The sequence below is a fragment of the Acipenser ruthenus genome, chromosome 1 (genome assembly GCF_902713425.1).
Source record: "Acipenser ruthenus chromosome 1, fAciRut3.2 maternal haplotype, whole genome shotgun sequence".
NCBI lineage: Eukaryota > Metazoa > Chordata > Actinopteri > Acipenseriformes > Acipenseridae > Acipenser > Acipenser ruthenus.
This window is the reverse complement of record NC_081189.1, coordinates 40208519-40235827: the sequence shown is the minus strand read 5'-3', so window position 1 is coordinate 40235827 and position 27309 is coordinate 40208519. Positions and strand designations below refer to the sequence as shown.

At 39.3% G+C, this 27309-nt stretch overlaps 1 protein-coding gene across 1 annotated transcript in view; it reads right to left on the bottom strand.

Moving 5' to 3' along the window:
* LOC117420771 (lipoxygenase homology domain-containing protein 1-like) overlaps positions 1 to 27309 on the bottom strand; it is a 108997-nt gene that overhangs the window by 72913 nt on the left and 8775 nt on the right. The window contains exons 8-11 of the mRNA XM_034034390.3: positions 12381 to 12495; positions 8307 to 8387; positions 7715 to 7899; positions 758 to 856 (exon numbers count right to left, since the gene is read on the bottom strand). Of these exons, the coding sequence (XP_033890281.3) occupies positions 758 to 856; positions 7715 to 7899; positions 8307 to 8387; positions 12381 to 12495 (480 nt within the window). The remainder of the gene's footprint in view (positions 1 to 757; positions 857 to 7714; positions 7900 to 8306; positions 8388 to 12380; positions 12496 to 27309) is intronic.

Genomic DNA, 27309 nt, shown 5'->3' with positions numbered 1-27309 from the left:
GCACTTTGTTTAGGATCCCGGAGGATGTGGTGCTAAAGTGTTATCGTCTCACTCCGCAGGTCATCCTAGACCTCATAGCTGAATTGAGGGATGAGCTAGACCCCAGCCTCAATCTAGGGACCGCTATCCCTGCACATGTTAAAGTGCTGTGTTCTCTGCACTACTTAGCCTCTGGTTCCTTTCAGACCACAGTTGGACTGTCTGGAGGGATAGCCCAATCCACCTTTTCCAGAGTGCTAGGCAAATATCTGGATGTCATGCTGAAAAGGGCAGGCCAATACATTTAATTTCCTAAGGATACTAACATAACTGATGTTGGCTGGCTTTTCCAAACAACTCTGTTTCATGCTGAGTGACCTCAGCTGTAAGGACTCTCAGATCCTTCTCAGAAAACATTTTTCTTTTCCTTGCGCCAAGAGGACTTTGCTGCCCTTCCTCTGACATATTTTTTTTTTGGTTTGTATTTTCGTGCTCCACAAATGTCATTCAGCGCCTACTACTCTCTGTACTCCTAACTCCGTCACCTCTGGACTGCAAGTGCGACCACTAAATAGACCGATGCGCTCATTGAGACCCTCATTATCATAATTGCGGATCGTTATTTGTGTGTGTTGAGTAATTTGCATTGCTCTTGAGCTTACATAGGCCGCAGTGCAAAATAATTGCCTGGCTGCAATGCAATTTGAATTTTGCAGTCACAATTATTTGCACTGCGCCTATACTTACATCTACCTCTAAGAAACATAATGCAACTTACCTGTATCTCCATTTTCTCCAAATATATTTAGGAAAACATCTGCATCGGTACCGCTGCCCTTAATGTCTGGAGTGAATACACTAACAATATACTTGTTGACTGTAAGAAAAAAATATACAAGAAACATTAAAACTAAAAGGGTGCTTGAAAAAACTACCATTTCATTTCATTAAAAGTTCATCATACTGCATTGAGATGAGAAACAGTCAAATCTTTACTGGCAAATAGGAAAAATGTACAGTAAATAACTGTTGAACAATATAACATGAATGACAATGAAGTGCACATATTGTTCTGTGTGTATCTAATGAGAGCTAATGAGTTTATTAAAATGAAAAGCAATCCAAATTTCTAACACTAACCAGAAACAACGGAAACTGGTGTTTAAAGACACAATAGATGCAATACATTATTATCTGCAGGAAAAACAAATGCAGACTATTCATTTTGTAAATGAACAGCAATATCTTAAATTGTTCAACATGGTCTCACACTCAGACACACTGTGCTTCTCAACTGTACTGCAGGCTCCTTTCTTTTGTCTAAGTTTAGTTTATCTAACAGTGAAAGGATCAATAATTTTCAGAGATGCTAATGTATGAATAATATTGGGACAGTCTGAGAATTTGTAACAGGGGATCTGTGAATTCTGAACTTGTTCATAATCACAAACTGACAAATGGCCAGACTTCTTATAGTCATATAAGTCTTAAGGTACTGTATACCTTAGAATTCTTATATTCAGGGGTAAATGTACTAAGATGGGTCAGTCACAGAGCAAAAATAGCGCAACTTGCATTTTCCTTGCAACAATTCACAAAGTATACATTTTGTCGTATGTACTAAGAGAAACTATGTTAATAAAGAGAGTCGCAATATACTAGTTTAAATATTTGTTGCGTTTTCTTAGCAAGATTTTTAGCATTGCGACAGTCATGCGAAATTTTTTTGAATAAATAATGAAAGGCAGTTTAATCCCATCAGATTCTATAGTGGGGCCCTGTGACAGGAATGGCTGAGGGTCTGACGTCACGGCAGAAGCAGGGACAACAAAACAAAAAGGTATTGTGTAGTGGCGCGGGCGCCGTTTTATTTAATGAATCCAAAAAAATAAATAAAATATTCAAACAGAAAACACTCGCTCACAGAGCAAAATAAATAATTAAACAAAAAGAAATCACCAACACAAAAACACAGGTCAGGCTGGGCAGATCGCCGTCACTGTTCCTGTTTACTGTTAGTTTCGTTTTAATCCTCTCGCTCTCCGTCTCTCTACTCCAAACACCCACCCTGAACTGGAGAGCTGCAGGCTTTTTATATTCAGGTGACCATCTCCCGATTAGCAACTAAATTAATCACTTAATTAATTCGGGAGATGGCCACCTTCTGCACGAGTATTTTTCATTACACCTGGCAGAGGACGAGCACCGATCTCGCCTCTGCCAGGACACGTTTTAAAAATAAACAAAACAATAACATACGGCGCTCGCCGTCATGTATACAATAATAAATCATAATAATGATACAAAATAACACAGGGGCAGAGGGGGACCCCGATCTAAAAGTAAACAAGCAATGTACAGGGCACCTCACCCTGTTACATATCCCCCCCCTTGTGCAATGCACACATGGCCCCAACGGCCACCTCCCCCCTCAGTCTCAAAGTCCCGGAAGAGGGGGAAAGCACAGTGTCCATGGGGGTGGCCATGGTGGGAGGTCCGGCACCCCCCAATTTTCCGTGGCCGGCAGCTCCCTCTTCAGGGGCTCCCGCCATACACTATCCTGCCGCGAAAGTGCGGCTGGGGGAGCTGGTCTCCTGACCTCCCCCCCCTTCTTTGTGGCCGGCAGCTCCCCTCCGTGGGGCTCTGGCCACAGTGTTTCCTGCCGCGAAAGTGCGGCTGGGGGAGCTGGTCTCCTGACCTCCCCCCCCTTCTTCATGGCCGGCAGTTCCCCTCCGTGGGGCTCCGACCACATGATCTCCGACCGCGAAAGTGCGGCTGGGGGAGCTGGTCTCCTGACCTCTCCCCTTTTCTTCATGGCCGTCCGTTCCCCTCCGTGGGGCTCCGGCCATAGTGTAGTGACCCCAGGCGAAGCAGGACCCCTGGCGACCCCAGGCGACGGCAGCGCCCCCTCGGGAGGCGACGGCAGCAGCAGCGGACCCTCGGGAGGTGACGGCAGCAGCAGCGGACCCTCGGGAGGCGACGGCAGCAGCAGCGGACTTGGGAGGGGAGCCCCTGGCCATAGAGGCGGCAGCGGGAGCTCCACTTCTCCCTCGCACCCTGCACCCTGTGTGGAGCAAACGGCAGCCCCAGGCGATGCGGAACATGCCACCCCAGGCGATGTGGAGCGGCTGGCAACCTCAGGCGATGCGGAGCAGCTGGCAACCCCAGGCGATGCGGAGCAGGCAGCCCCAGGCGATGCGGAGCGGCTGGCAACCCCAGGCGATGCGGAGCAGGCAGCCCCAGGCGATGCGGAGTGGCTGGCAACCCCAGGCGATGCGGAGCGGCTGGCAACCCCAGGCGATGCGGAGCGGCTGGCAACCCCAGGCGATGCGGAGCGGCTGGCAACCCCAGGCGATGCGGAGCGGCTGGCAACCCCAGGCGATGCGGAGCGGCTGGCAACCCCAGGCGATGCGGAGCGGCTGGCAACCCCAGGCGATGCGGAGCGGCTGGCAACCCCAGGCGATGCGGAGCGGCTGGCAACCCCAGGCGATGCCAGACAGACATCCTTGGGCGAAGCGAGGCTGGCATCCCCAGGCGATGCACGACAGGGCGGCAGCGGACCCTCAGGAGGCGACGGCGGCAGCGGACCCTCAGGAGGCGATTGCAGGAGGGGAGCCAGGACCAGCGTTGGGGCTAGGTTTGGCCCTCTTCTCAGCCGCTGCGACCCAGCGATTTTCCCCCTTGCTCGTTTTAGCAGCCTGTGCAAGGGCAGCTGCGGACCGCCAACCTTCTGTTTCGGTCCATCCTGTCGTGAAGGGAGAGGCAGCTCCTGCTCCTCTCCCTCGGGTGGTGGTGGTGAAGAAAGAGGCAGCTCCTGCTGCTCTCCCTCGGGTGGTGGTGGAAGCAGCTCCTGCTCCTCCCCTTCTGGCTGCGAAAGAGGCAGCTCCTGCTCCTCCCCTTCTGGCTGCGAAGGAGGCAGCTCCTGCTCCTCCCCTTCTGGCTGCGAAGGAGGCAGCTCCTGCTCCTCCCCTTCTGGCTGCGAAGGAGGCAGCTCCTGCTCCTCCCCTTCTGGCTGCGAAGGAGGCAGCTCCTGCTCCTCCCCTTCTGGCTGCGAAGGAGGCAGCTTTGAAACCAGCAGGCATGCTCCTTCTGCTGGTGGCGGAACCAGCAGGCATGCTCCCTCTGCTGGTGGCTTCGATGGAGGTGGAACCAGCAGGCATGCTCCCTCTGCTGGTGGCGGCGATGGATGCGGAACCAGCAGGCACTCACCCTCTGCTGGCGGAGGTGGGAGCGACACACAGTCCTCCCAGTGTGGTGGAGGCGGAACCAGCAGGAACTCTCCCTCTGCTGGCGGAGGTGGAAGCGACATGCAGTCCTCCCACGGAGGTGGAGGCGGAACCAGCAGGAACTCTCCCTCTGCTGGCGGAGGTGGAAGCGACATGCAGTCCTCCCACGGAGGTGGAGGTGGAACCAGCAGGAACTCTCCCTCTGCTGGCAGGTACCTGGGCTGTGGACGCACCGACTCCCCCCTCTTGGGTGCAGGATGTTCGGGCTCCTCCCTTTCAGGCGCAGGACGTTCGGGCTCCTCCCTTTCAGGCGCAGGACGTTCGGGCTCCTCACTCTTGGGTGCTGGAGATGACCGGGTCTGGTCCACTGCCCAGAACCACTCTGCAGCGTCCCCCACCAGACCCTGGTTCCACGCCTCTTCAAACTGGGGGTCCCCGTAAGGGCAGTCTTCCCTGACGTGCCCAAACTCGCCACAGGCGCCGCACATAGGAGCCCCCTCCTTCCTCCACTGCTCCTGTTCAGCTGCCCAGTCCGGGGGTCCAAACTTAGTTGGCACCCTGGACCACCACCTCTTGTTCAGCTGCTGTGGTTGCTGTTGTGGCCGCTGTTGTTGGGGCGGTGGGAGCAGCAGTCTACCTCCCCCTGCTGGTTGTGGAGACTGAGGCGACCCCTGCTCCTGATGGACAGGGCAGCGGGCCACGTAGTGCTCACCTCCGCAGATGGGGCATAGTTGGGGTCGCTGTCCAAGGGGGTACCAGGGGCAGTTGGTCCTGGAATGCCCAGGCTCAGCGCAGCAGTAACACCCGGGCTGCTGTTGCTGCAGCTGCTGCTGTCTGCAGCTCATCCTTCTCCCTATCCTCCGTTTTCCTCCCATCCTTCTTCCTCCTTACTCTCCTTTCTCCCTCCAACCACAATCAAAAAACCGAAAAAAAAAATGAAAAAGATGTAGTACCCTCTTCTGCCTGCGTCCTGGAGGCGCTGCGATCCCACGCAGGACACCACGTGTGACAGGAATGGCTGAGGGTCTGACGTCACGGCAGAAGCAGGGACAACAAAACAAAAAGGTATTGTGTAGTGGCGCGGGCGCCGTTTTATTTAATGAATCCAAAAAAATAAATAAAATATTCAAACAGAAAACACTCGCTCACAGAGCAAAATAAATAATTAAACAAAAAGAAATCACCAACACAAAAACACAGGTCAGGCTGGGCAGATCGCCGTCACTGTTCCTGTTTACTGTTAGTTTCGTTTTAATCCTCTCGCTCTCCGTCTCCCTACTCCAAACACCCACCCTGAACTGGAGAGCTGCAGGCTTTTTATATTCAGGTGACCATCTCCCGATTAGCAACTAAATTAATCACTTAATTAATTCGGGAGATGGCCACCTTCTGCACGAGTATTTTTCATTACACCTGGCAGAGGACGAGCACCGATCTCGCCTCTGCCAGGACACGTTTTAAAAATAAACAAAACAATAACATACGGCGCTCGCCGTCATGTATACAATAATAAATCATAATAATGATACAAAATAACACAGGGGCAGAGGGGGACCCCGATCTAAAAGTAAACAAGCAATGTACAGGGCACCTCACCCTGTTACAGGCCCCCACCTATACTCCGAAATAAAAATGGGTTTCTATCAAAAAGATTTTCATAATCATACAGTAGCCCCTCCCTAAACCAGACATGTTTGTCCAACATAAGGAGGTGTCAGGTTTAAAAAAAATACAATCTCACACACATACTTTTATAGTGCTATTTTAAATGTATAAATCAGTGCGCTGAAATAACACTAATGTGTTTTTGGGTAGGCTACACATTACATTATGTAAAAATATAAATCTGTACAGTACGCCTACACAGTATACAGTACAGTAGTAAACTCAAATGAATACCTAGTGCTCTTTTTTTGTACTTTAGCCTACTGGTAACACAAAATAAATCATGCTGCTGAATTGTACACATTGGTGTACAATGCGAATAAAATATTATTTTAAATTGAAACTAAATTATTTTAGTTTTTTTTAAAATTTATTTAATTATTATTATTTTTAACTTGGTCTACTTAGCAGCCTAGACAATTAACACACAATAGATCATGGTCCTGTACAGATGCTCAGAATGAGCTGGAGGGGTTAATGGCACATGTGTGCAGTCTATTGCTCCCAACATGCTGGGAAAACCAGAAATATCATAGGAATTTGTTTTCAAAGCTTGTAACTACACCCCGACTTTAATGAAAATTAGGTACTTGAGTGTTCATCTAAAAAATAAATTGAGCACAACTGGCAACGCACGACAAAAAGCGGACTGGGAAATGCCAGCAACAATTGCGACTGTTTAAAACATGCTTTCAAAAGTTCTTACAAATTGATGTAATTGTAAGTGTCGCAATTGCCCGCAGCTTTAGTACATCTCATTACAATATTTTTGATCCCTCATTTGCACTGTCTCCAGCCTGTTTTTTTTTAATTTCTGCAGGAACTCCCAGAATTACATATTCATTTAAGGCTAAAGCGCAAATAAGAACTGCGGCTGCAAAGCATTCGTTAAAATGATGCTGACAGTGTTGCGTTTGTTTAGTACATCTCACGCTACACTTCCGACTGGTTTGCATGTGGTTTGCAATGATTGCGACAGACGCAACACTTTAGTACATCTACCCCTTAATTTCTCCAGAAAGACAATAAAAGTATTTGGTAGTTGGTTGTTCAGATGTAAGCTTACACTAGCCAAACGTCCCTGTTCTTTTGTCCCTGGGAATCTGATGTGTTGTAGTTGCTATGATACGCTTGGAGATTTGTAAAAGTCTTTGTGCTGTTTACAACATGATGATCTGGGCAAATAAATGTTTTCTGCTTAGAAAAAACAGAAATTAAAAAATACATTTTTAAATGATAGCGTTAGCTTTATGCTGATTACTATAACACTTGCTAATCACCTCAGTTTGTTTAGGGATTTCTAATTATAAAAGTGTATGTCAATTTTGTTTATGAAATAACACTTTTTTATGTTTAAATACGTGTAGAGAGGATATTCTAAGCAGCCACAATTGGGCTTCAACCACAGGAGTACCCTACAAGGAATCAACATTATAACAAAGCCTAAGATCTTTCCAGTATCTTGTCTCCATGCCTGCCCTATAAATAAATGTGGTGTGTGTTTTCACCGCAAACAGTAATATTGATAATGGCACCTGGTATTAATTATGCTTAATGGAAATGAGTGTGTCAATGAGTATCTACGTGATTAATATACACATATTTGAATATCTTTTAATTGTGTGGAGCAGTCTGCATTTGTAACATCATCCAGTATAATTGCAGCCTAATCTTTAATTATCCTATGATAAAGTGGGTGCTCTCCAAATGGCATTGTAACCAACAGTGTTGTTTTAATACTGGCATAGACAGTTTGCACAGTGAGTTTGCAGTGAGCTATATTGTTAGAGAGGGAGCGCTGACAGGGAATAAGGTTAATAGTAGGGCACAGCTTATGAACTTACGTTTTGGTACATCCATAGGGTTGAGGCTGCCCAACAGATCTCTCACGTAGAGTCCATCCCCCTCCTCTCTGCTGAGCCAGTTGTTACAAGGGAAGTAATAACGGAGGTGGGGTCTGTTCATGTCCGTGACCACCGCCCTGTCAAGGAACCAGCTCGCATTCATCCCAGTGTTGTCATGCTCGATCCTGCCACATAGAGAACATTCTGTTATTACACGCATTGGACTGTTGGTATATCACTGCTGCTCTGACCCTTATAAAAGTTTACCACAGTAAAAGCATAGAAAACTGTAATAAAGGGTAGTGAAAGCATGGTAAAACATAGGTAAGCATTGTAAAGTACAGTGAGGTATGGTACATTATATTATTAAGCATGCCAACCCAGGGTAAGCAATGGCATAGTATAACAATGAGAAAAGCATGGCACAACTGCAAAAATACTGTGCAAAAATGCAGTGGTAAACTTTTATTAGGGGACTGTAAGTTCTCTGTTTGAATCCAAGTGCGTGTTCACCATATAAAATTAACGAAAAACACACTAGGATTCCATTTTTATTATGTCACAGCTATCCTTTTAACAGTTTTAACAGTACCTTATTTTTTGTATTTGCCCAACATTATTGGTTTTGATCCTGAACACATCTGTTTTGTTCTTTTCAAAAGCTGTTCTGCTCCTGCAATGCATTTCAAGAAAACATATATTAGAAAAATGACAAATCTAAGTTAATAACCAAACTCAGCTAAGCTGAATGGCGCTAAGGCTATAATTATCTTCAAATAAATAAATAAAGGAAACTTGAGGGGGGTTGCAAATGTCAACAGAAAACTACACCAACCTCAAAGGTGTTACAGCTATTCTATAATGATGGCTACAGAGGTCTACTATTAATCTCAATAGGGGATTCCCAATGTCTGTTGAGAATTAGATACCTTGGTGCAACAATGAGAGATGAGCCTGCCATTGTCGCTGACCTAATTATCTCACTGTGTCTTGTAAACACAGGGACATGCAATACTGAATTCCAGCTTTCATTACCAGTGCCTTCTTGGTAAGCACTACGTGCTAAGAGCTAACTGTTCCAGCTAGAGTTAATTTCCTTGACAAAGATTCAATAATCAGACAGTAAAATAATCATACAGTAAAAACCAAAAACATTGTCTTAGAAACTCACATGCAAACTTTGGAAATAATGCAATTTAGACACAAGCGGAATAACAATTTGTGTCAAATTCCATTTCAATTCCAAAATGTTGCATTCGCTTAAATCACCAGCCATTGAATGCATTGAAAAACCAACACAGAGTAAGCCTTACCTGCATCTGCACCCCACTGTTCATGTAATGCCATTAATATATGAGAACTATCTGGGTAAGACAAAACTGTTCCAGTAATGCATTGTGCTTTATTGTGATGGCCATTGCTTTTAGCTTAAATTAATTAATGACTGTATTAAAAACAACGGTCAACAGATAAGCCTCATGTCTCATATGACCCCGAAAGACATTATAAACACATGGTACCACCATATCTCTGGTAGTTAAAAGGCAGCTCGCAGACCAAATGTGGCCCACAGCTGACACACATTTATTATATATTGACAAAAATAACAATACACAAATAGGTAGCTTTCAAACTGAATTATTACTGGTAATATGTCTGTCTAAATACGTACCACTGCCTAAAAGACATATCAGGATATTATTTGCATCATATTCACATATTGTTTACAGTACATTGTACAGGTAAAATATCCTGTACCCAATATACACTACACATGGTATACACTCAGGAAAAAACACAGTCTCCCAAATTGTAAGTCGACCCATTTCTTATCCATTATCACTATTATGTGTCAAGGGAGACATTTCAATATACATTAAACAGTCTCACATGGAAGAAGCATAAAAAACTATATAAGAATTATTATTATAATTGGAACTAATACAGAAGAGTTTTGTCTACTGTAATAGTATTTTTTTTTACAAGGCAATTAATTAAAGTATAGCACTTACCGTAGTTGTGTTCACAGTAAAAGCACCAATCAGCTTACCACTTGAAAAAATACATGGAATTTTATCCTATTTATCATGGTAGGGGCCTTGATCCTTGGCATATATTTGTGAACAACCAGGGGAGTTTATGGAAAGCCTTTATTATCACAAGTTTGCATCTATAATATAAATGTGTTCAACTGTGTTTTTCAATACCATATTTACTGTAGGGCATATCTGGCGATTGACTGGAATCCAACCTTTAAACTGGTGCAGTGAGAATTCAAATTGAAATGGCACTATGTTGATACTCATCCCCTTTCACAAACCTTTTCACTCATGATTTATTTATAGACAGTTTTAACATCTGCTTTGATTCATTTAATAAAATGGGATGCCCATGCAATTTTAATAGACTGTTGAAGAAAACAACATGGATATCAAACTTTATTTAACTTATCAAAGCACACTCTCTAAACAAAACTGCCTGTAAATAAAGTTAAAGCAGCTTTGGTAATGGCGCATCAACATGGAAGCTTTTATTTTTTCTAAAGACATGATAAACTGGTATAAAAATTCATGTATTTTAAAACAACCTCTTGTCAACAGCATATGTTACACAGATGAAGACACATGCCATTTCATCCTTTTGCCCTGGTTTGCTTCAACGATAACTTGTAACAAACATGACAAGAAGGTATAAAATGCCATGCATGATACAGAATGCTAGTCTGGTAATTTTCAAGACACTCCTGTATCTGGAAACAGCATGGTATTGTAGCCTGTTTTTCATGTTTTTAAAAGGAAAACACAGGTCTAAAAGGTCATGCTCTTCCACATTCCTGACAAGCAAACATACAGTATGTGAGTTCATTATTGTAAAATGCACACATGATATTCTATCTTTTTACCATGTTATACAGTACAAGGCTGGGCCCTAATTTTGCAGAGCTCAGGTAAATCCTGTGTATTAAAGCCTAAGCGTGATGAATACTTTTCTGACTCTAACAGTCAAATAAGAGATCAGTCATATGAGAACTATAATAGGGCAGTCAAGTAGGCTTGAACAAGAAGCAAACATAATGTGCCTTGTTTTTTGCCAAACATACTTTTTCTGTTTAAATGCTATGAAGATTCTGTGAAATATTGTTTGCAGGGAATGTAGTTATACCAAACATATATACTGGTTCATTAACCCCCTCACACAGCACATATTATTATTATTATTATTATTATTATTATTATTATTATTATTATTATTATTATTATTATTATTATTATTATTATTATTGTATTTCATGTTAAAATTGTCCTTGCATTCCTTATTGGGTTTACAAAAAAAACTGTCCTTTTAAACTGATACATTTTTTACTTTGGTCAATATCACTGAGAAGAAGATAACAAATCAGATGGATCCTAATGATCTGTCATTGCCACCAGAAGACAACAAAAACCATGGTGAAACTTGGTTCCATCTAATGCAAGCTCAAAGGATATCTAACCCTTTAAAATCACTATCAACGTTACACTTGTGTACAATCGAGACCATGGTAAAAGATTCTAGAACGTCATGTAATTGTCATGTCTCATTCCAGCATAACAACACAAGGTATTACATAACACTTATACAGTATGCAGGTTATATGTAGATAGTGTCGAAGAATACCTCTTCTCTGTGCTGTAGAATTGGAGAAAAATGCAAAGGTAAAGTGTTATCAATGGATTTGCATTTGTGTTGTGCTTATTAGAAAGAATAAGCCTACCATAAAAAATAAAAATATTTAATTAAACAATTTTTCACTTCAGGATACTTACTGTAATATACAAAAAATAACTATCTTAGACTTACATGTTAATTACCTCTAGTCAGAACCATGTTTTTTTTAAGTAATATATTTAAATATCAATATAAGTAAAAAAATAAATAATAATTTCACAACCTCAGCTGCAGACTTAAAACCACCTCAGTGTTTTTTTCTTTCTTTTTCATTGTTTACACTATCCGACCTGCAGTGCTCATTTCCAATGTCCTCATTCTGCCACAGTGCTGATTCTGATGCTTGTGACAGCACATGAGAAAACTCAGCTAAAGTCAGCGATCACAGCTGGAACATAATGTTGTCACTAACCTATAAAGCACATACAGGAGAACCTGCAGAGCAATTCACTGGAGCTTAATACAGTAGCTACTGTGCAGAATTCTGGACAGTTGTACAGTCAAAGGAGACAGAAAGACCTAACTGATCGCATTTCAGCTCTCCACTTTAATACAAATTGTGTTATGTAATGTATTATGTACTATATTTTCAGTGCCTAACAAAATTAATTATTTGTATCGCCAACTTATGACACCTGGTTATCCCATAGTTACAGGTTTCAAAGCAAATTAACTTTTTTGTGGCCTTTAAGTTTTCCATTTAGATGGATAAAAAAATACTGTTATTCATAACATTGTTTCCTGTGGTTTTCTGATATACTAAACTTTGTTCTTTGTGCTGTATTATCAGCATGAAATATGACTTCATAAAGGTTATTTATCTCTGAACAAAGCATGTAAACTGATTAAAAAAGGCTAGTACCCTAACTAATATACCTGAGGTGCCAACAAACAAACCTACAGTATGGAATAACTGCACAGTAGTTATTATGAGGCCTGTGTTGTGCTTCACACTCACTTGCTGGCAAGGTGCACTTTGGGTGTGATCCCATATTCTCCAAAGAGAGTGACAAAAATGTTGGCATCGGTTCCTGCTCCTCGGACATCTCCTGTGATCGTGACCACCTCGTAAACTGTACAAGAAAAAAAGAGAGACAGTATGCACTCTTCAAATAGGTATCAATGGGTGTATATACAATGAAGGACAGGTGCCTCAGTTTACACCCAGATGTAGCCATCTTACATTTCAGTGAATGGAAACTGAGTCTGCTTACACTTCTATTAGCCACCTCTCTGTGTCAAAACTGAAGTAGAGAGTTGACCAGCAGTGTATGAACTTTTAAATGAAAGATTCCCTTTTGCCATGAACATATTTTACAGACTATTTTGCCGTATTTTTCTACCTCATCATAAAACGCATCTTTCCTATTTGAGGCAGAGCATTTGCCATTACATTTGATTTTTAGGTGTCCACACCTTTTAGTTTGACAGAACATACTGTACTTCCCTTTTATAATGATTGTATCTAATGAAAAGGACTCTTCACTAAGGGTATTGTTAAAGCAAAGGGCTCCCCTCTTAATCCCTTTCTTGACAAAGAATCCACAAAAAGAGGTTAAATCAGGTTTGTATGTAGATGAAGGCATATACACCACACGTACATACCAAATAAACAATAATAAATGTCTCCTTTTACTTACCACAAGAATATACACAAAAAATAATTTTGAGGTCACAATATAATAATTAGATGCCCAAATTATTCGTCATTAGTTTAATCACATTTATTATCATAGAAACCCCTTAAATAAAAAAACAGAACCGGCCGCTTTGCACAGAGTAGCTGATCCACTTAGTCCAGGCAGACACATAGCCCATCAGCGTTATTGTTGATATTCTGCATCTCAACATCCTGCATCTCCTTACAGTGCTCTTAGAAATTAAAGACAGAACTGAACCAGCCATACCCTATACCAGTGTGCTTATTGTGTTACAAGCAATTTATCTGTAACTCAGTAAAAGTTACAAAGACCATTTGAATTATTCCAGAATTACATTACATTCCACAGTGCTGTACCAATGTTGCTGCATTCAGTGCAGTGAATCTACCACACTGCAATATTCTAATGCCAAAAACTTTCTGCCATCACCAGATTTATTTCTATTAGCAAGGTCTTCATTTACTTTATCAGCAGCATAATTTATTTACAATAACTAGCTCTGGTGTAGAGTACAATTGCTGAAATCTTTAACTTTATGTAGAAGAAGTTGTAATGTATTATCCATGTGCTGCTTTGGAGCCAGCAAACTGGCTTTGACATTAAACAGGAAATAAAGAACTACAAAAATTGGAATATTGTACCTTAAGTAAGCATTACAAATTGTCAAAACTGTGAGAGTGCAAATCACAGCTAATTTTAAACAAATAAAAACAAATAAGCAACAATATGAAAATATAAAAAACAGAACAATGTGTATAAGGAACTTATATAATGGTGAGAAGACACCATTTTACATACTGTATTATCACAGGTAGGACTACATGAAGTATGCAAAGCAGGAGGATTGTTGATTTTCAATACTCATCAACTATGTCTGGAGGTTATCAGCTGCTATACTTTCAATTAACCATGAGTCAACATGAACATGAGAGAAAAACAACACAGTGGAGCTCCCTATTCTTAAGTATGTTAGGCCATTGAATAAAAACACATTGCTACACAGTGTCTAATATTGTGCCTATTTAAATTCAGGCCATTTACCTGTAAAAGAGAAGTTATTTCCTGAAAATGACTAAAACATTAACTTGGATGTCTCCACTTTCATAGTATACTGTACTATACCCTTGACTGACAATTGAGAAGTGGTGGGTTCACTGTGTGGTCAATCTGTTGGGAGTTCTTTTGGGTTCAATGTTTGGCTAAAGGTAGCAAGGTCTGGTTAAGGAAAATGTATACGGGACCACAGCTCACAGCGTGGCTTCCATGATCCAGTGCGAAAGCGGAGAAGGGTTGCAATGGCACCACTGAAGCTCAGCATGCACACTTGAATAAAAGCATTTTGTTGTTTTGTCAAAGGGAAGAAGTTCTGTAAATAAGCTTAAATAAACTGCAGAAATATATTGTATAAATCATTTTTTTATTAATTAATAACAAAAATACATGCTTTTACTTTTTCTGTGTTTGACAAGGGAGGGAGAGTTTGCCTATTAAGGCCCACAAATCATTTGGAGAAATTGTTCTTGTACCTTTTAGATTTTCTTGTGTTTTTGCTGGAAGTATACAAATATTTTTTTTGAGTTTTTCCAATCATGTAATTTATGCTCACAGCACACCTTTACTAAGCCAACATGGAATGAAGGGTAGCCATATGCCAGTTTATCACACAACCATAAATAAAACCAACAAATGTATTTTTTAATATTAACTTTGAATTGTATCTATTGTCTTCATGCAGGCATTATATTTTCAGAAAAAAAAAAGTTTTAAAAGGTTTTTCAAGGCCATGTACAAGAGAAATTAATTGTGTAAACAAAATATGGATTTTAAAACTGAAGTAAGCTTCTTATTATATTTAATCAAAAGAACAACTCGGCCAGGCAAACAGCATGGGAAAATATTGAGCACAGATTTCAGCTGGCTTTCATTATTAGTCTCAAAGCCTTCATTCACCAGAACCTTTATAGGATACTACCCAGGTGGAAAATATCTTCGAAGGCATTACTCAAATACAATCATTCAAGCTCATCCAAGCTTATCCAGAGCCAGCAAAGGCAAACCGTGTGTTTAGAAAATGGAGCAACCTTACCTTTTCTCTTGTGATACTCATCCTCACACCCATCAGAGGAGTCTGTGTTGTAGTTCTTCAGCTCCTGCTCATAAATCTCACTGTAGTCAACCTGTTTCTTGGATTTTTTGCCTTTCCCTTTCTTTTTGTCTGTCTTTTCCTCGTCACTCCCTGCTGAGCCTTTCTTGGATTTTTTACCCTTTTTCTTCTTTTTGGGATCCTCTTCCTCCTCTGCCTCCGGTACCTCCTCTTCCTCTTCAGAAGGCTTCTTCTTGTGCTTCTTTCTGCCTTCCTTCGACCTCTTGTCTTTCGACCCCATGTCTTCCTTCTCGGTCGAGGTTGATTTTTTTTTCTTTTTTTCGCTGACTTCTTCCTTCACACTCTCGTCTTCAGACAGTTCTTTTGCTTTCTTCTTCTTGTCCTTTGTCTTTATGTCATTATTATTCTTCTCCTTTCGGCTCTTGATATCATTGCCTATCACTTCATCATCTTCCTCATGATCTTCTTCTGATTTCTTCTTTTGTTTTAATTTTCCGTTGGCCTCACCCTTTTTTTTTGTCTTTGGTTTGACGTTTTCCGGGGTCTCGGATTCCTCTGTATTTCTGGACTTCTTCTTGCCCTCGCGAGTGCCTCCGTTGGCGATGGCTTTGCTCTTACTTTTCGGCCTCGACTGCTTTTCCTCTACGTCGTCTTCTTCGATTTCCTCATCCTGTTTGTTTTTTTTCTTTTTTGAGGCCATCTTTTATTTATTTACTTCCCTGACCTCCTGATCTTTCACAATCTAGTAATCGATTCATCTGACCTATGACGCCAATTCCACCTCTTCCAAGGTACCAGGAAGGGGCAAGCTAGGGCGCATGGGCCTGACTTCTCACCCTGACATAACAGGGCAGCTTGGGATAGCTTGGCTTTCCTCTCGCTCTCTCGATCCTCCAGTAGGAGCCACAGTGACCTCATGAAAAATTACTTCACTTGCCTGGGTCATGTGACCAGAAGATAAAGCAGAGTGAAAAAGGAGACTTGCCAGGCTAACTTATCTTACAGGCCATGGGACCCTTCATTATTAATGGTGTTAGGATCACTTTACAGACAAGGGATGTCTCACTTATACCTGAATATTCTGACCAGCCCAGACATCATGAACACAATGGCCAATCTTGACAAGACACAATTACATTACACCAGTTGTGCAGCACTGTGTTAGGGGAGAATAGTGAGTACTGGCAATGGCAAATGATTGCTTTCAGAGATTAAACTGTTTCTTTCAGGTCTATTTTGCAGGTCAAAAACTGCTGCTTTTTTAATTGATCGTGTAGGTGATTGGTTAGCTTGTAAATGAAGAAGCTGGCCTGGGTCAACATTTGTTTTAGTGTCAAATAAAAAAAATTGGAAATTGGAAACACAGTCTTTATTTGTCTTATTCAGCCTGTAGCCCCATATTCAAATTGTATCCATCATTAGTTTACTTAAATATGTAAATATACAGGTAATGTCATTATCTTGCCTCTAGGATATGCTTGTAATTGAGGTGTTTGAGAGATGTATTTTCAATCTAACAAACCTGGGCCTGGAATTATTTTAATGTTTTTATCATTATGTTTAAGAGATACTGTATAAATATAGAAAGTCTACACCCCCTTGAACTTTTTTTATAATTTGTTGTGTCAGTGGCTCAGAGTTTCATGCATTTAAATGATGATTTTTTTCCACTTATCTATGCTCCATACTCCAAACTGTTTTTATTAAAAAGAAATTATATATTAAAAATACAAAACTGAAAGGTCATAATTGGATAAGTCTCCACCCCCCTGAGTTAATACTTGGTGGAAGCACCTTTGGTAGCAATTACAGCTGTGAGTCTGTTGGGATAGGTCTCTACCAACTTTGCACACCTAGATTTGGCAATATTTGCATACTTTTTTTACATACTTCAAACGGGATTCAAGGTGGGCTTTCTTGAGTAATGGCTTCCTTCTTGCCACCCTAGCATACAGGCCAGATTTGTGGAGTGCTTGGGATATTGTTGTCACATGCACACTTTGACCAGTCTTGGCCATAAAAGCCTGTAGCTCTTGCAAAGTTGCCATTGGCCTCTTGGTAGCCTCTCTGATCACTCTCCTTCTTGCTCGGTCATCCAGTTTGGAGGGACGGCCTGATCTAGGCAGGGTCTTGGTGGTGCCATACACCTTCCACTTCTTAATAATCGTCTTGACTGTGCTCCAAGGGATATTGAAGGCCTTTGTTTTTTTATACCCATCCCCTGATCTGTGCCTTTCAACAACTTTGTCCCGGAGTTCTTTTGAAAGCGCCTTGGTGCTCATGGTTGAGTCTTTGCTTTGAAATGCACTACACAGCAGAGGGAACCTATAGGAACTGCTGAATTTATCCTGAAATCATGTGAATCACTACAATTTAACACAGGTGGAGGCCACTTAACTTGGTGTGTGATTTTGAAGGCGATTGGTTACACCTGAGCTAATTTAGGATTGCTATTACAATGGGGGTGGACACTTATCGAACCAAGCTATTTCAGTTTTTATTTTTAATTAATTTTCTACAAATTTTTAGAATATTTTTTTCACTTGGAAGTTGTGGGGTAGGATGTGTAGATAAATGAAAAAAAATAAACTATTTTAATGCATTTTAATTCCAGGCTATAAGGCAACAAAAGGTGAACATTTTGAAAGGGGGTGTAAACTTTCTATAGGCACTGTATATATATATATATATATATATATATATATATATATATATATATATATATATATACACTTTTCTTTTTTGGAATTTGCATGGTTACCAATGAAATGCACACAATAAGTATTTGCACTTAGCAAATATGTTAATTACTGAATAGATTTCATAGGTTTGAGCATGGTGACCCCTGCTGTTATACATCAGCCAGATCATCTTCAGGTTTGCAGTAGCTTCTTCAGTGGTAAATTAAAACTGTCATTAGATCTTTCTCTGCCGCTCACGGAACGAAAGATGAAACCTGGGCTTCAGGTCTATAATTAAGGTCTATAACTGAGAACCTGCTTTACAGACTCATAAAAGGCTATTCAAATGCCAAGATGACTAATTGAGCTTGGAAATGAATAACCAGCATACTTCTTCACAACCCCCTGTCATTCCATTTCATTTAATACATGATCACATAAAATACAATTCTGAGGAAATACATATTTACAGAACTCTCAAACTTGACAAATGTCAGGAACCCAGGCTTTAGAGGTCAAAGGGATTTTGCTCACGATCATGTGGCAAGCAGTCAGAGACACAGCTGGGACCTTCTTAGACTAAAAAACATTTCATGATACACACACACTGAGTGCAATTTTATCTTGTAGTAATAAGAAAGTTAAAATAATACTATGGCTTTACACGCCTATTAATTGTAGACCAGGAGGCTGCATACCACAGTATGTACACAGTATGTTCTTCTATAGACTGCTATCAAAGTCCCTGGTTTAAAAAGTCAATCAGTGACAATCTTGTAAATTCTGGTAAGAAAATGTATTTTAAAATCATGGATAGCGTTCTTTTAAGTCTAGCTCCTTTAAATCCTTTGAGTATAACAGCCAAAAAGCCTTCATTGTGCACTTTAAAAACACTTTGAAAAACTGGACAGACTTTGCCATTAGAAATGAAATGGTCCCTGATACAATGTCTAAGAAACTATTTCAAGAACGCCAAGAAGGTAATTTCCCCCTGTCTGGGTATTAATTACTAGTGTGCAAAGATATAGTACTGCAAACCTGGTATTCTCCAAGAAAAATATTCATTTTGTTATTGTAGCGTCAGAGTGGGTCATACTATCAAAACTGTTCTAGGAATAGAATATAACTTCCTGTTTCAGAGTGTGTAAAAAATGTATTATGTTTGTTGAAATGTGCAATTCAAAGGAGTTGCCTCATAAATGCAGAGAATTTGATCATTGCCCCATTTCTGAGTTAATTTGAATATATAATCAACTGAGGTTGATAACATATTATTAGTTTCGTGCATCATGTCTAAACTAAATGAACACGGTAAAACTAATTTGCTAAATTAGGTATTGAAAAGTTGGATTCCATTCTGAATGGGAAGTTGAATTAATTCTTGTGCATAGTGACATGATTGATTACAACGAGAAACAGGTATTGGAAATACTAATGCAAAGTAGGCACTTTGTGTGATAAGCCATATTTAATATTAGTATATTAACCATGTATGCTAATGATGTTATGGTCGTTGTAATCGTTTGACTATGAAATCAATGAACTGTATACTATTCACGCATATCTCTAACCAATAGCCTTTCCTTTCTGTAATATTAGATTAGTTGTGCACCCCTGTTTATTCTTAAATGAACTATTGTTTTATATTTCTGACACGTTGTGTGAATGTCGGTTTTTGTCCAAGGCAATCCGAGTTCTACATGGTCCAGAACTTAAATATGGTACGTCTCATTTCTTACATTTTGATGTTCTTAAACAGGGCAACTGGAGGCTAATTTATATTGTATAAATAAATTGTATACCTAATTCACTACATTATGAAGCACACTGAAGGAATTGGCAAAGTGCCAGACTGATCTGCTGAATGGGTAATATTTACCATTCCTATTTGGTTTTATTTGAAAATGTAAGGAAAACCAGTATATGGTTTAAAACTAACCGTGATCAAATGACCATTAGGCTAAGTAATTTGTATCTGCTCAGTAAACTGAGGCCACTGTTACCACATCGCATTTGGCTTACTAGAATGATAGAAGACACATATTAGTACAGTAATTTGTTTAGCAGTTTAATACACTGCAGTGCTACATTGCAGTAAGCTACTAAACACTGATTATTTCTGTTTAAAAGCTTCAAGATTAAATAGAAAAAGAAAACAGCTATTTTGTTTGCTCCATGACAGTGTGGTCCTCCTCAAATATGGTTTACATAAAAAATATTCTAGTTCTACAGAATTGTTTGACTGCATTTTAACTGAATGCACAGGCACTCAAAAATAACACTACGTTAATCAGTGTAATTAAACTGCAGTCTACACATACTCTGACTGTTACTAGTACCAATTAAATAGACTAAAACTGCACTTCAACTGAAGTTGATCTGAGAACAATAAGATCCAGTTACGGATAAATAAACATCTACTTGGCGATCTTGCTACTGCTCATTAGAACCAGGCGAAAGAGTAGCAATATGCAAAGCAGGTAGCAATCTGATACACTGGATAAGCACCTAAATCTTCCAGATCATTCCATTACCGTTATTACTGCCACCTGATACCAACAGAAAAATAGGAAACAAGATGTACTGTTTAAAGCTGACCGAGTAACGCCACGAACCAGCAGACCCAGCAAGGGATAACCTTCCCAAGAAGCCAAGAGCTGAGTTTAATATTTAAAAATATAATTGGTTTAAAATAAATGATGGAATCAAAACAACTCTTTGAAACGCTTAAGATGCATATCTTGACTACCATATGTCATCTTCTTGTTGTCATCTTCTTGTTCCCTGAGAGGTGTCTAACCCACACACTATTTCACCAGATTTCTGTCTAAATCAATACTGGGTTTAGTATAGAAAAGTACCCACATGCATTGGATACAATATGATAAAAGTTCCAGCTCTATCTTGAATAATACTGGGACAGGAGGTGGTTAAATGTTAATAACCCAAGGAATTTCCAATGTTATTTTATTTTTTATCACAGCAAATATCAAAAGCATTGCTGAAGAATTCAGTATTCCCTTAAAAAATATTTGCTAAAAATTATGCTAATTACAAATGCTTCCGCTTCACACAGGGTAACTGTTTAATTACATAGGAATGACCTGGGCACGACCCTGGTACAGGGCAGACGTTTCCATATAATTATACACATATTCCACCAATAGTTACTATCTAAGAGCAGGAACCACTGGCAATTAATGATCTATTATGGTACCACGGAGTTAACTTTTATTGATATGCTGACAACACTCAGTTATATTTGTCTATCCAACCCAATTCTACTTTGGCTGTGGCTGGTGCTGGATGCACTAACATTTTATTGTTCTGAATTTGATCAATCAATCAATCTTTATTTAATATAGCACCCTTTGCCACAAGTTGCCACAGAACTCTTCACATGGTAAAAACAAGAAAATATACATCGCAGCAAGCATTAGAAGCAGACCAACAAATTAGTAAATACAATCAAATACATAAGTATGATAAAATAAATAAATAAATAAATAAATAAATAAATAAATAAATAAATAAAACATACAGTAAAAAGGCAATAGTAGTAGTAATACTATACAAATATGTTCTCAGCCTAGTTTTAAAAACTGCCATAGTTGGTGCCTCCCTTACAGAGACTGGCAATTCGTCTCACAATTTAGGGACCTTGTAGCCGAATGCTCTACCACCTGTGTTCTTTTTTAAAATGTTTGGAACGGTGAGATACCCAGCATCCTGAGATTGGAGCGGGTGACCTGGAACATATGGGACCAATAATTCTCTCAGGTAGGATGGAGCTAACCAATTTAAGGCTTTATAGGTTAAAAACAGGACTTTTTTTTAAAAAAGCAAAATCAATCCTGTATCGTATTAGGAGCCAGTGTAGGGATGCCAATACCGGTGTAATATGGTCAAACTTTCTTGTTTTCATTAGGATCCTGGCAGCAGCGTTTGACTCGAGCTGCAATCTGGACAAAACAGTTTGGAATACCAGAAAATAGGGCATTACAGTAGTCTATTCTAGAAGTTACAAAGGCATGCATCAGTCTCTCAACATCCTGTGCTGAGAGAAAGCATCTTAATTTAGCAATATTTCTTAGATGGAAAAAAAGACACTTTAGTTACGTTCCTAATGTGGGATTCAAATGAAAGATCAGGGTCGAAAATGACACCCAGATTTCTAATTTCTGTCTTTGACTCAATGGGTTAGCTGTCCACTGTACAGGCACATTGATTTACCCTTTCGTTGATTTCTTGACCCCCAAATTATGACCTGTTTTACCAGAATTTAACAGTAAAACATTTATTGACACCCATTTCTTAATATCAGTGAGACAGGTAGTTATGGTATTTGCAGGCGTGGAATCACCTGGCTTCAGAGATACAATTGTGTGTCATCGGCATAGCAGTGAAAGTGTACCCTGTGTCTACGGACAACATCACCCAGGGGGAGCATATACAGGGAAAACAAGATTTGCCCAAGAACACAGCCCTGCGGGACGCCACACGTAACTCTAGATAAGAAGGAGGAGTCCTCCTTAATTTGAACATATTGTAACCTATTTGAAAGATAGGATATAAACCAAGATAGGGCGCAACCAGTCCGCCCTACAAGATTCACAAGGCGGTCAATTAAAATCGTATGGTCAATGGTGTCGAATGCTGCGCTTAGATCTAGAAGGATGAGGACAGAGGCAAGGCCTGAGTCAGAAGATAATAGCACATCGTTTACCACTTTGATAAGGGCTGTTTCAGTGCTGTGACCGGATGGAAAAAACTGAAATTTCTCATTATATATATATATATATATATATATATATATATATATATATATATATATATATATATACACAAGGAATGAGTTTAGTTGATTTGCCACCACTCTCTCTAAAGCTTTTGATAAAATGAGAGGTTGATGGTTTTGCTCTAGAACTGAAATATGGAACTTCTGTGTTATTTTTGATCATGAGCCATCTTTTAAGGCCCATATTTGGACTATCATTAAAGTCTCCTTTTTTCATCTTAGAAATATAACCAAGCTCCGGCCCTGTCTATCCTTGCCTGGTGCCGAGAGACGTAGACATGTTTTTGTTACATGGTCTTGTTCCATTATATCTCACAGAACTATTTTCTGCATACACCCCTGGCCATGCACTAGGTTCACAGAATGCCAGGTTGCTGAGACTTCCAAGGTTTAAAATGTGTACCAGTGGTGAAAGGACAAGCTCTCGCCTCGCCCCCAGCCTTTGGAATTCCTACATTTGGTCTGACAAGCAGAGTCTGTCCTTGTTTGTGAATCTTGTTTAAAAACACATCTCTTTGAAAAGGCAATTCTTGGTACATTGCCTTAAGATTGTGAATAGATTTTAAATAGCTGAATCTTTCTTATTATTGTATTATATTTGCTCTGCTAAAATTTGTTTAGTGTTTTGAGAGGCCTGGGTCTTGAAAGGCTCTATATAATGCAATGTTTTTGTTGTTGTTGTGTTATTATATGGTTAATTAATCTAAAGGGCTACCAAAACTTCTTTAGCAAGATATTTCAATTATTATCTGTTTTATGTGTCACTTTTTGCAAAAGAAAAAAAATAATAATAATAATTAAAAAAAAAAATATGCCCCTCACGTTTTGCTTGCTGCTATGTGTAAGAGCCCTGAGCTTCTCCTTCCTAGAATCCTACTGGAAAATGAGAATTTACCTCTAAATATGTGCATATTACAGTCTACAGCTATGGCCAAAAGTTTTGCACCACCTAGAATTTTATGATTTAGACATAATTTAAAAAAAAACAACTATATGAACATAATTTTGTTTTTTTTATTTAACTTCATGTAATCAAAGAAACTACAAAACAATATCCCAAAAGTCTACCGGAAGCCATAATAGTAATACAGTATTTCAGATTTTGAAATGTCACATTTGTACATTTTTGTCAGTTTTTCGTTAAGTATATGGAAAACTACAAAGTGGTATGTAATTCAATATGTTAATGTAACATTATTCAGCAGGTTTCATTTGACTTTATGAAGCAAAATGAATGAATTCTATAGGGTGATGCAAAACTTTTGCCCATAGCTGTATATTCCAAACCAGGACTGATCACCAGCCGAATTCGAGAGAGGGATATTAAATGAGACGAAACGTGTCGGATTGTCCTCCATTTCAGAGCTCCTGAAAGTGTGAGCTATAAAAATAGTGGCTCATCCCGGCAAAAAAATCTCTTTGGAAAGCTTTGGATCTACAGTCGCAATATTAAATATCTAATTTGGGGATTTGACACTGGCTGATTTGATGAGAAGAGGCGTTGGTTTGATGAAACAGTGTGTTTTATCAATGCAAGCACCCTTACAGGTTTTAAGAACAAAATACAAATATTGCTGCTGACTTTTCATTTAACATGCAAAGTGAGAGCCCAGCTGCACACCAAGCCAGGGCCCTGCAGCACCACAGTCAGAACATGTGAATAGCTATCACAAAGGGAACACATTATTTTATTTGTGATTGCAAACACATATTATACATTTAGAAGTAATCTTACAAAGCCCCAGTGAGACTTCCCCTTCAAACATATTTTTTAAATTTGGAAGTATACAGTAATAGAGGATAATTAAATATCTATATTGCTGCCCATCACTGACTTAGTACAGCTTCATTGTCAAGATAAATCACAGCCTATAGGCTTTTTAAGTGCCGTTGTTTAGGTAATATTAAACCAGTTCACTAATGACTACCAAACAAAGGCTGCAAAAACAGGTATTCTCTTTGGAAGATATGTGTTATTCCCCAGTGTGGTATAAAGCTCTGTGCCAGTGCCTGATATTTGGATACTATTTACAAATACGGCAGTAGTTGCTGTGGTTTTAATATACAAAGAAATAACAAATAATATGCTTACATGTATACATGTTTAATACAAGTTTTAGCCCCTACAGTAATCTATATGTACTATATAAATGCAGTGGGATGACACTATCTCTACATATGGAATATCTTACTTTTGGCCTTATAGGCACCAAAAATAACATACAGATCAGGGTTACAGAATACCCTGCAGTATTTACAAGAAATACAATACATTTGCTGCAGTCTGTGTTGTCTGTATGATATACCATCTTTCTCAACATATTTTACAAATGATGGGTCACAAAGCAGCCAGGAAAAGGAGATTTACATTGTGTATCCAGATCATGCTGTCTCCTGCAACACTGCTGTTGTCTGTTTCCCCAATATGCCAATCATTCCAATTAGAGTATCAACATTGTTTCAGGAATTAGCAGGATGTAGATAAACCATGATGATTCTGGCAAATGTATTTCAGGCTTATTTATAGTGCTGGGATAAACATGGGATTTTCATGCTCGAATATTCTTTCAAAATTTCAATGAATATGTAAATATTCTTTAATTTAGATTTTTCTAGAAAACAAAATATAATTCATAACATATTATAGTGGGGGGGAAAAAACAGGAACAAAATAAACCTGCTACCCCTTCAACCTATTAAAGAAAGGAGAAAAACTCTCTTTTGTACAGCAAAATGTGTGTTATTTACTTCAGACTCAATTTATGCATTGGTTTCCTTTCACCCTTTTAATACAGTAATGTATTACACTGTGTTATATGAACACATTTTTGTCAGTGAATGAATTTCAAGCAATGATTTTTAGAATGTTTGTCCCAGAGTTTAATAATCATCCATCTTAAAAATATTGAAATGACCAGGATAGCTAAGATTCCCTCAGCATTTCTGAATTGGCTTGTTAAAACTTTGCAACAGCAATGCAGTTCTTTGTTAAATGTTAAGTTGTGTAAAAGTCCAAGCTTATATTGATATATAACAGTTTGTAAATCCAAACACTGTTCACATGCACCCAGTGTTATATATGTATTACATGAATTCAAACTATAACCTATGCCAGCAGTGAGGAGCAATTCCATGTCCTCACAAACTGAGTGCAATACTGTAGGTACTCTAAAATGCATCACTGAATAAATTCCAAAGAATTTAAACCAAGAGTTTAAAGCCCTAAATCGCATAACAAATGCGCATGTTACAATCTAGTTCAAAGATCGTATTGAATAAAATTGTTGAACTAATAAATTAGTCATGTGTGTTATCAGCAAGGTACAAGCGACATAAAAGTGGTAACATCCTTGCTAAAAAGGCCAAAGTTTTAGTATTTGTCAAGAAAGATCCATTACTTTTAATGTAACCAAGGTGTATTTTCTAACTGTGACCCCAAAATGTAAACATGACTGTACAACCCTCTCTGTAAAACTGTAGACATTTTTGAGTCAAAATTAAAGTATGTATATATCTATATCTATATCTATATCTAATATATATATATATATATATATATATATATATATATATATATATATATATATATATATAAATAAAAAACTAATTTTAAATGCAACTTTAATTCAAAGCATGTTTACCAATCAAATTACCGGTAGGTATCAAGTTCAGACTGTTAAAAAAACAAAAGCCCTTATAGTATTAAAGAACATACCAGTTTGATATTCAGCTTGCTTGAGTTTCTTTCTTAACCACATCTTAGCCAAATAGTCCTTTGGGAGAAGTAAAGCTCCCTTACTCCCTTGTGTCTCTGTCTGACAGTGCAAAGTGGTTGTTTTAAAGATGTTCGTCTGGGTGACATCAGCTTTGTCTCCCAAAAAAGATCAACAGGATAAAGGCTGGACACAGGGCAAGCACCCTTATCCTTTCACAGCAAAAGCCAACCAATCAAGAGCCATTGGCTTTAATGAGACCTTTAAAAAAAGATGAGGCTGCCAAAGAGTGTAAAGTAAACATTGAAGGAGGAGAGTAAAAGTGAAAACTGAAAGTCACGTAAACACTTGGGATGAACTGGTATGTGTTACTATGACCTTTTCTTTGACTCTATGTTAATCTTTAGTTTATTTCCACAAGTTTGCTTCTTAAAAGCAATTATTTATTAAATTCAGTCATAATGTCTGCTTTGAATGGATCAGACTATCCAACCAGTAATACATTTCACCTGAGTCTATACTGTATTTATTTTATGGATTACTTTATCTAGGCCATTATGGACAGGAAGCACATTACCTTCTACACTTTAACTACAGTCATGTTATAGGGCAAAACAACAGTTTCCAACAGTAAAGACACTGACCATGACTACTCTTCATTTCCAAATGTTTCCTCCTCCACCCAAACAGATACTAATAGCTGTTTAAAATTGCCCCGTATGTATCATGACACTTTTGGCAAGTTAAGGCCGTGTTAGCACCGCCAAAATGCGCTCCGCCATGCAGTGCGCTCCACCGCTCATTAGCCATGCATTTTAAGGCTTGTCAAGCCTTAATTATATACATGGGCAAATTGAAGGTGGGGCTCATTTGTAAATTAAGTTTGTGATACTAAAATGAGTTTTATGAAGTGGCAGAACAGCTGCGCCG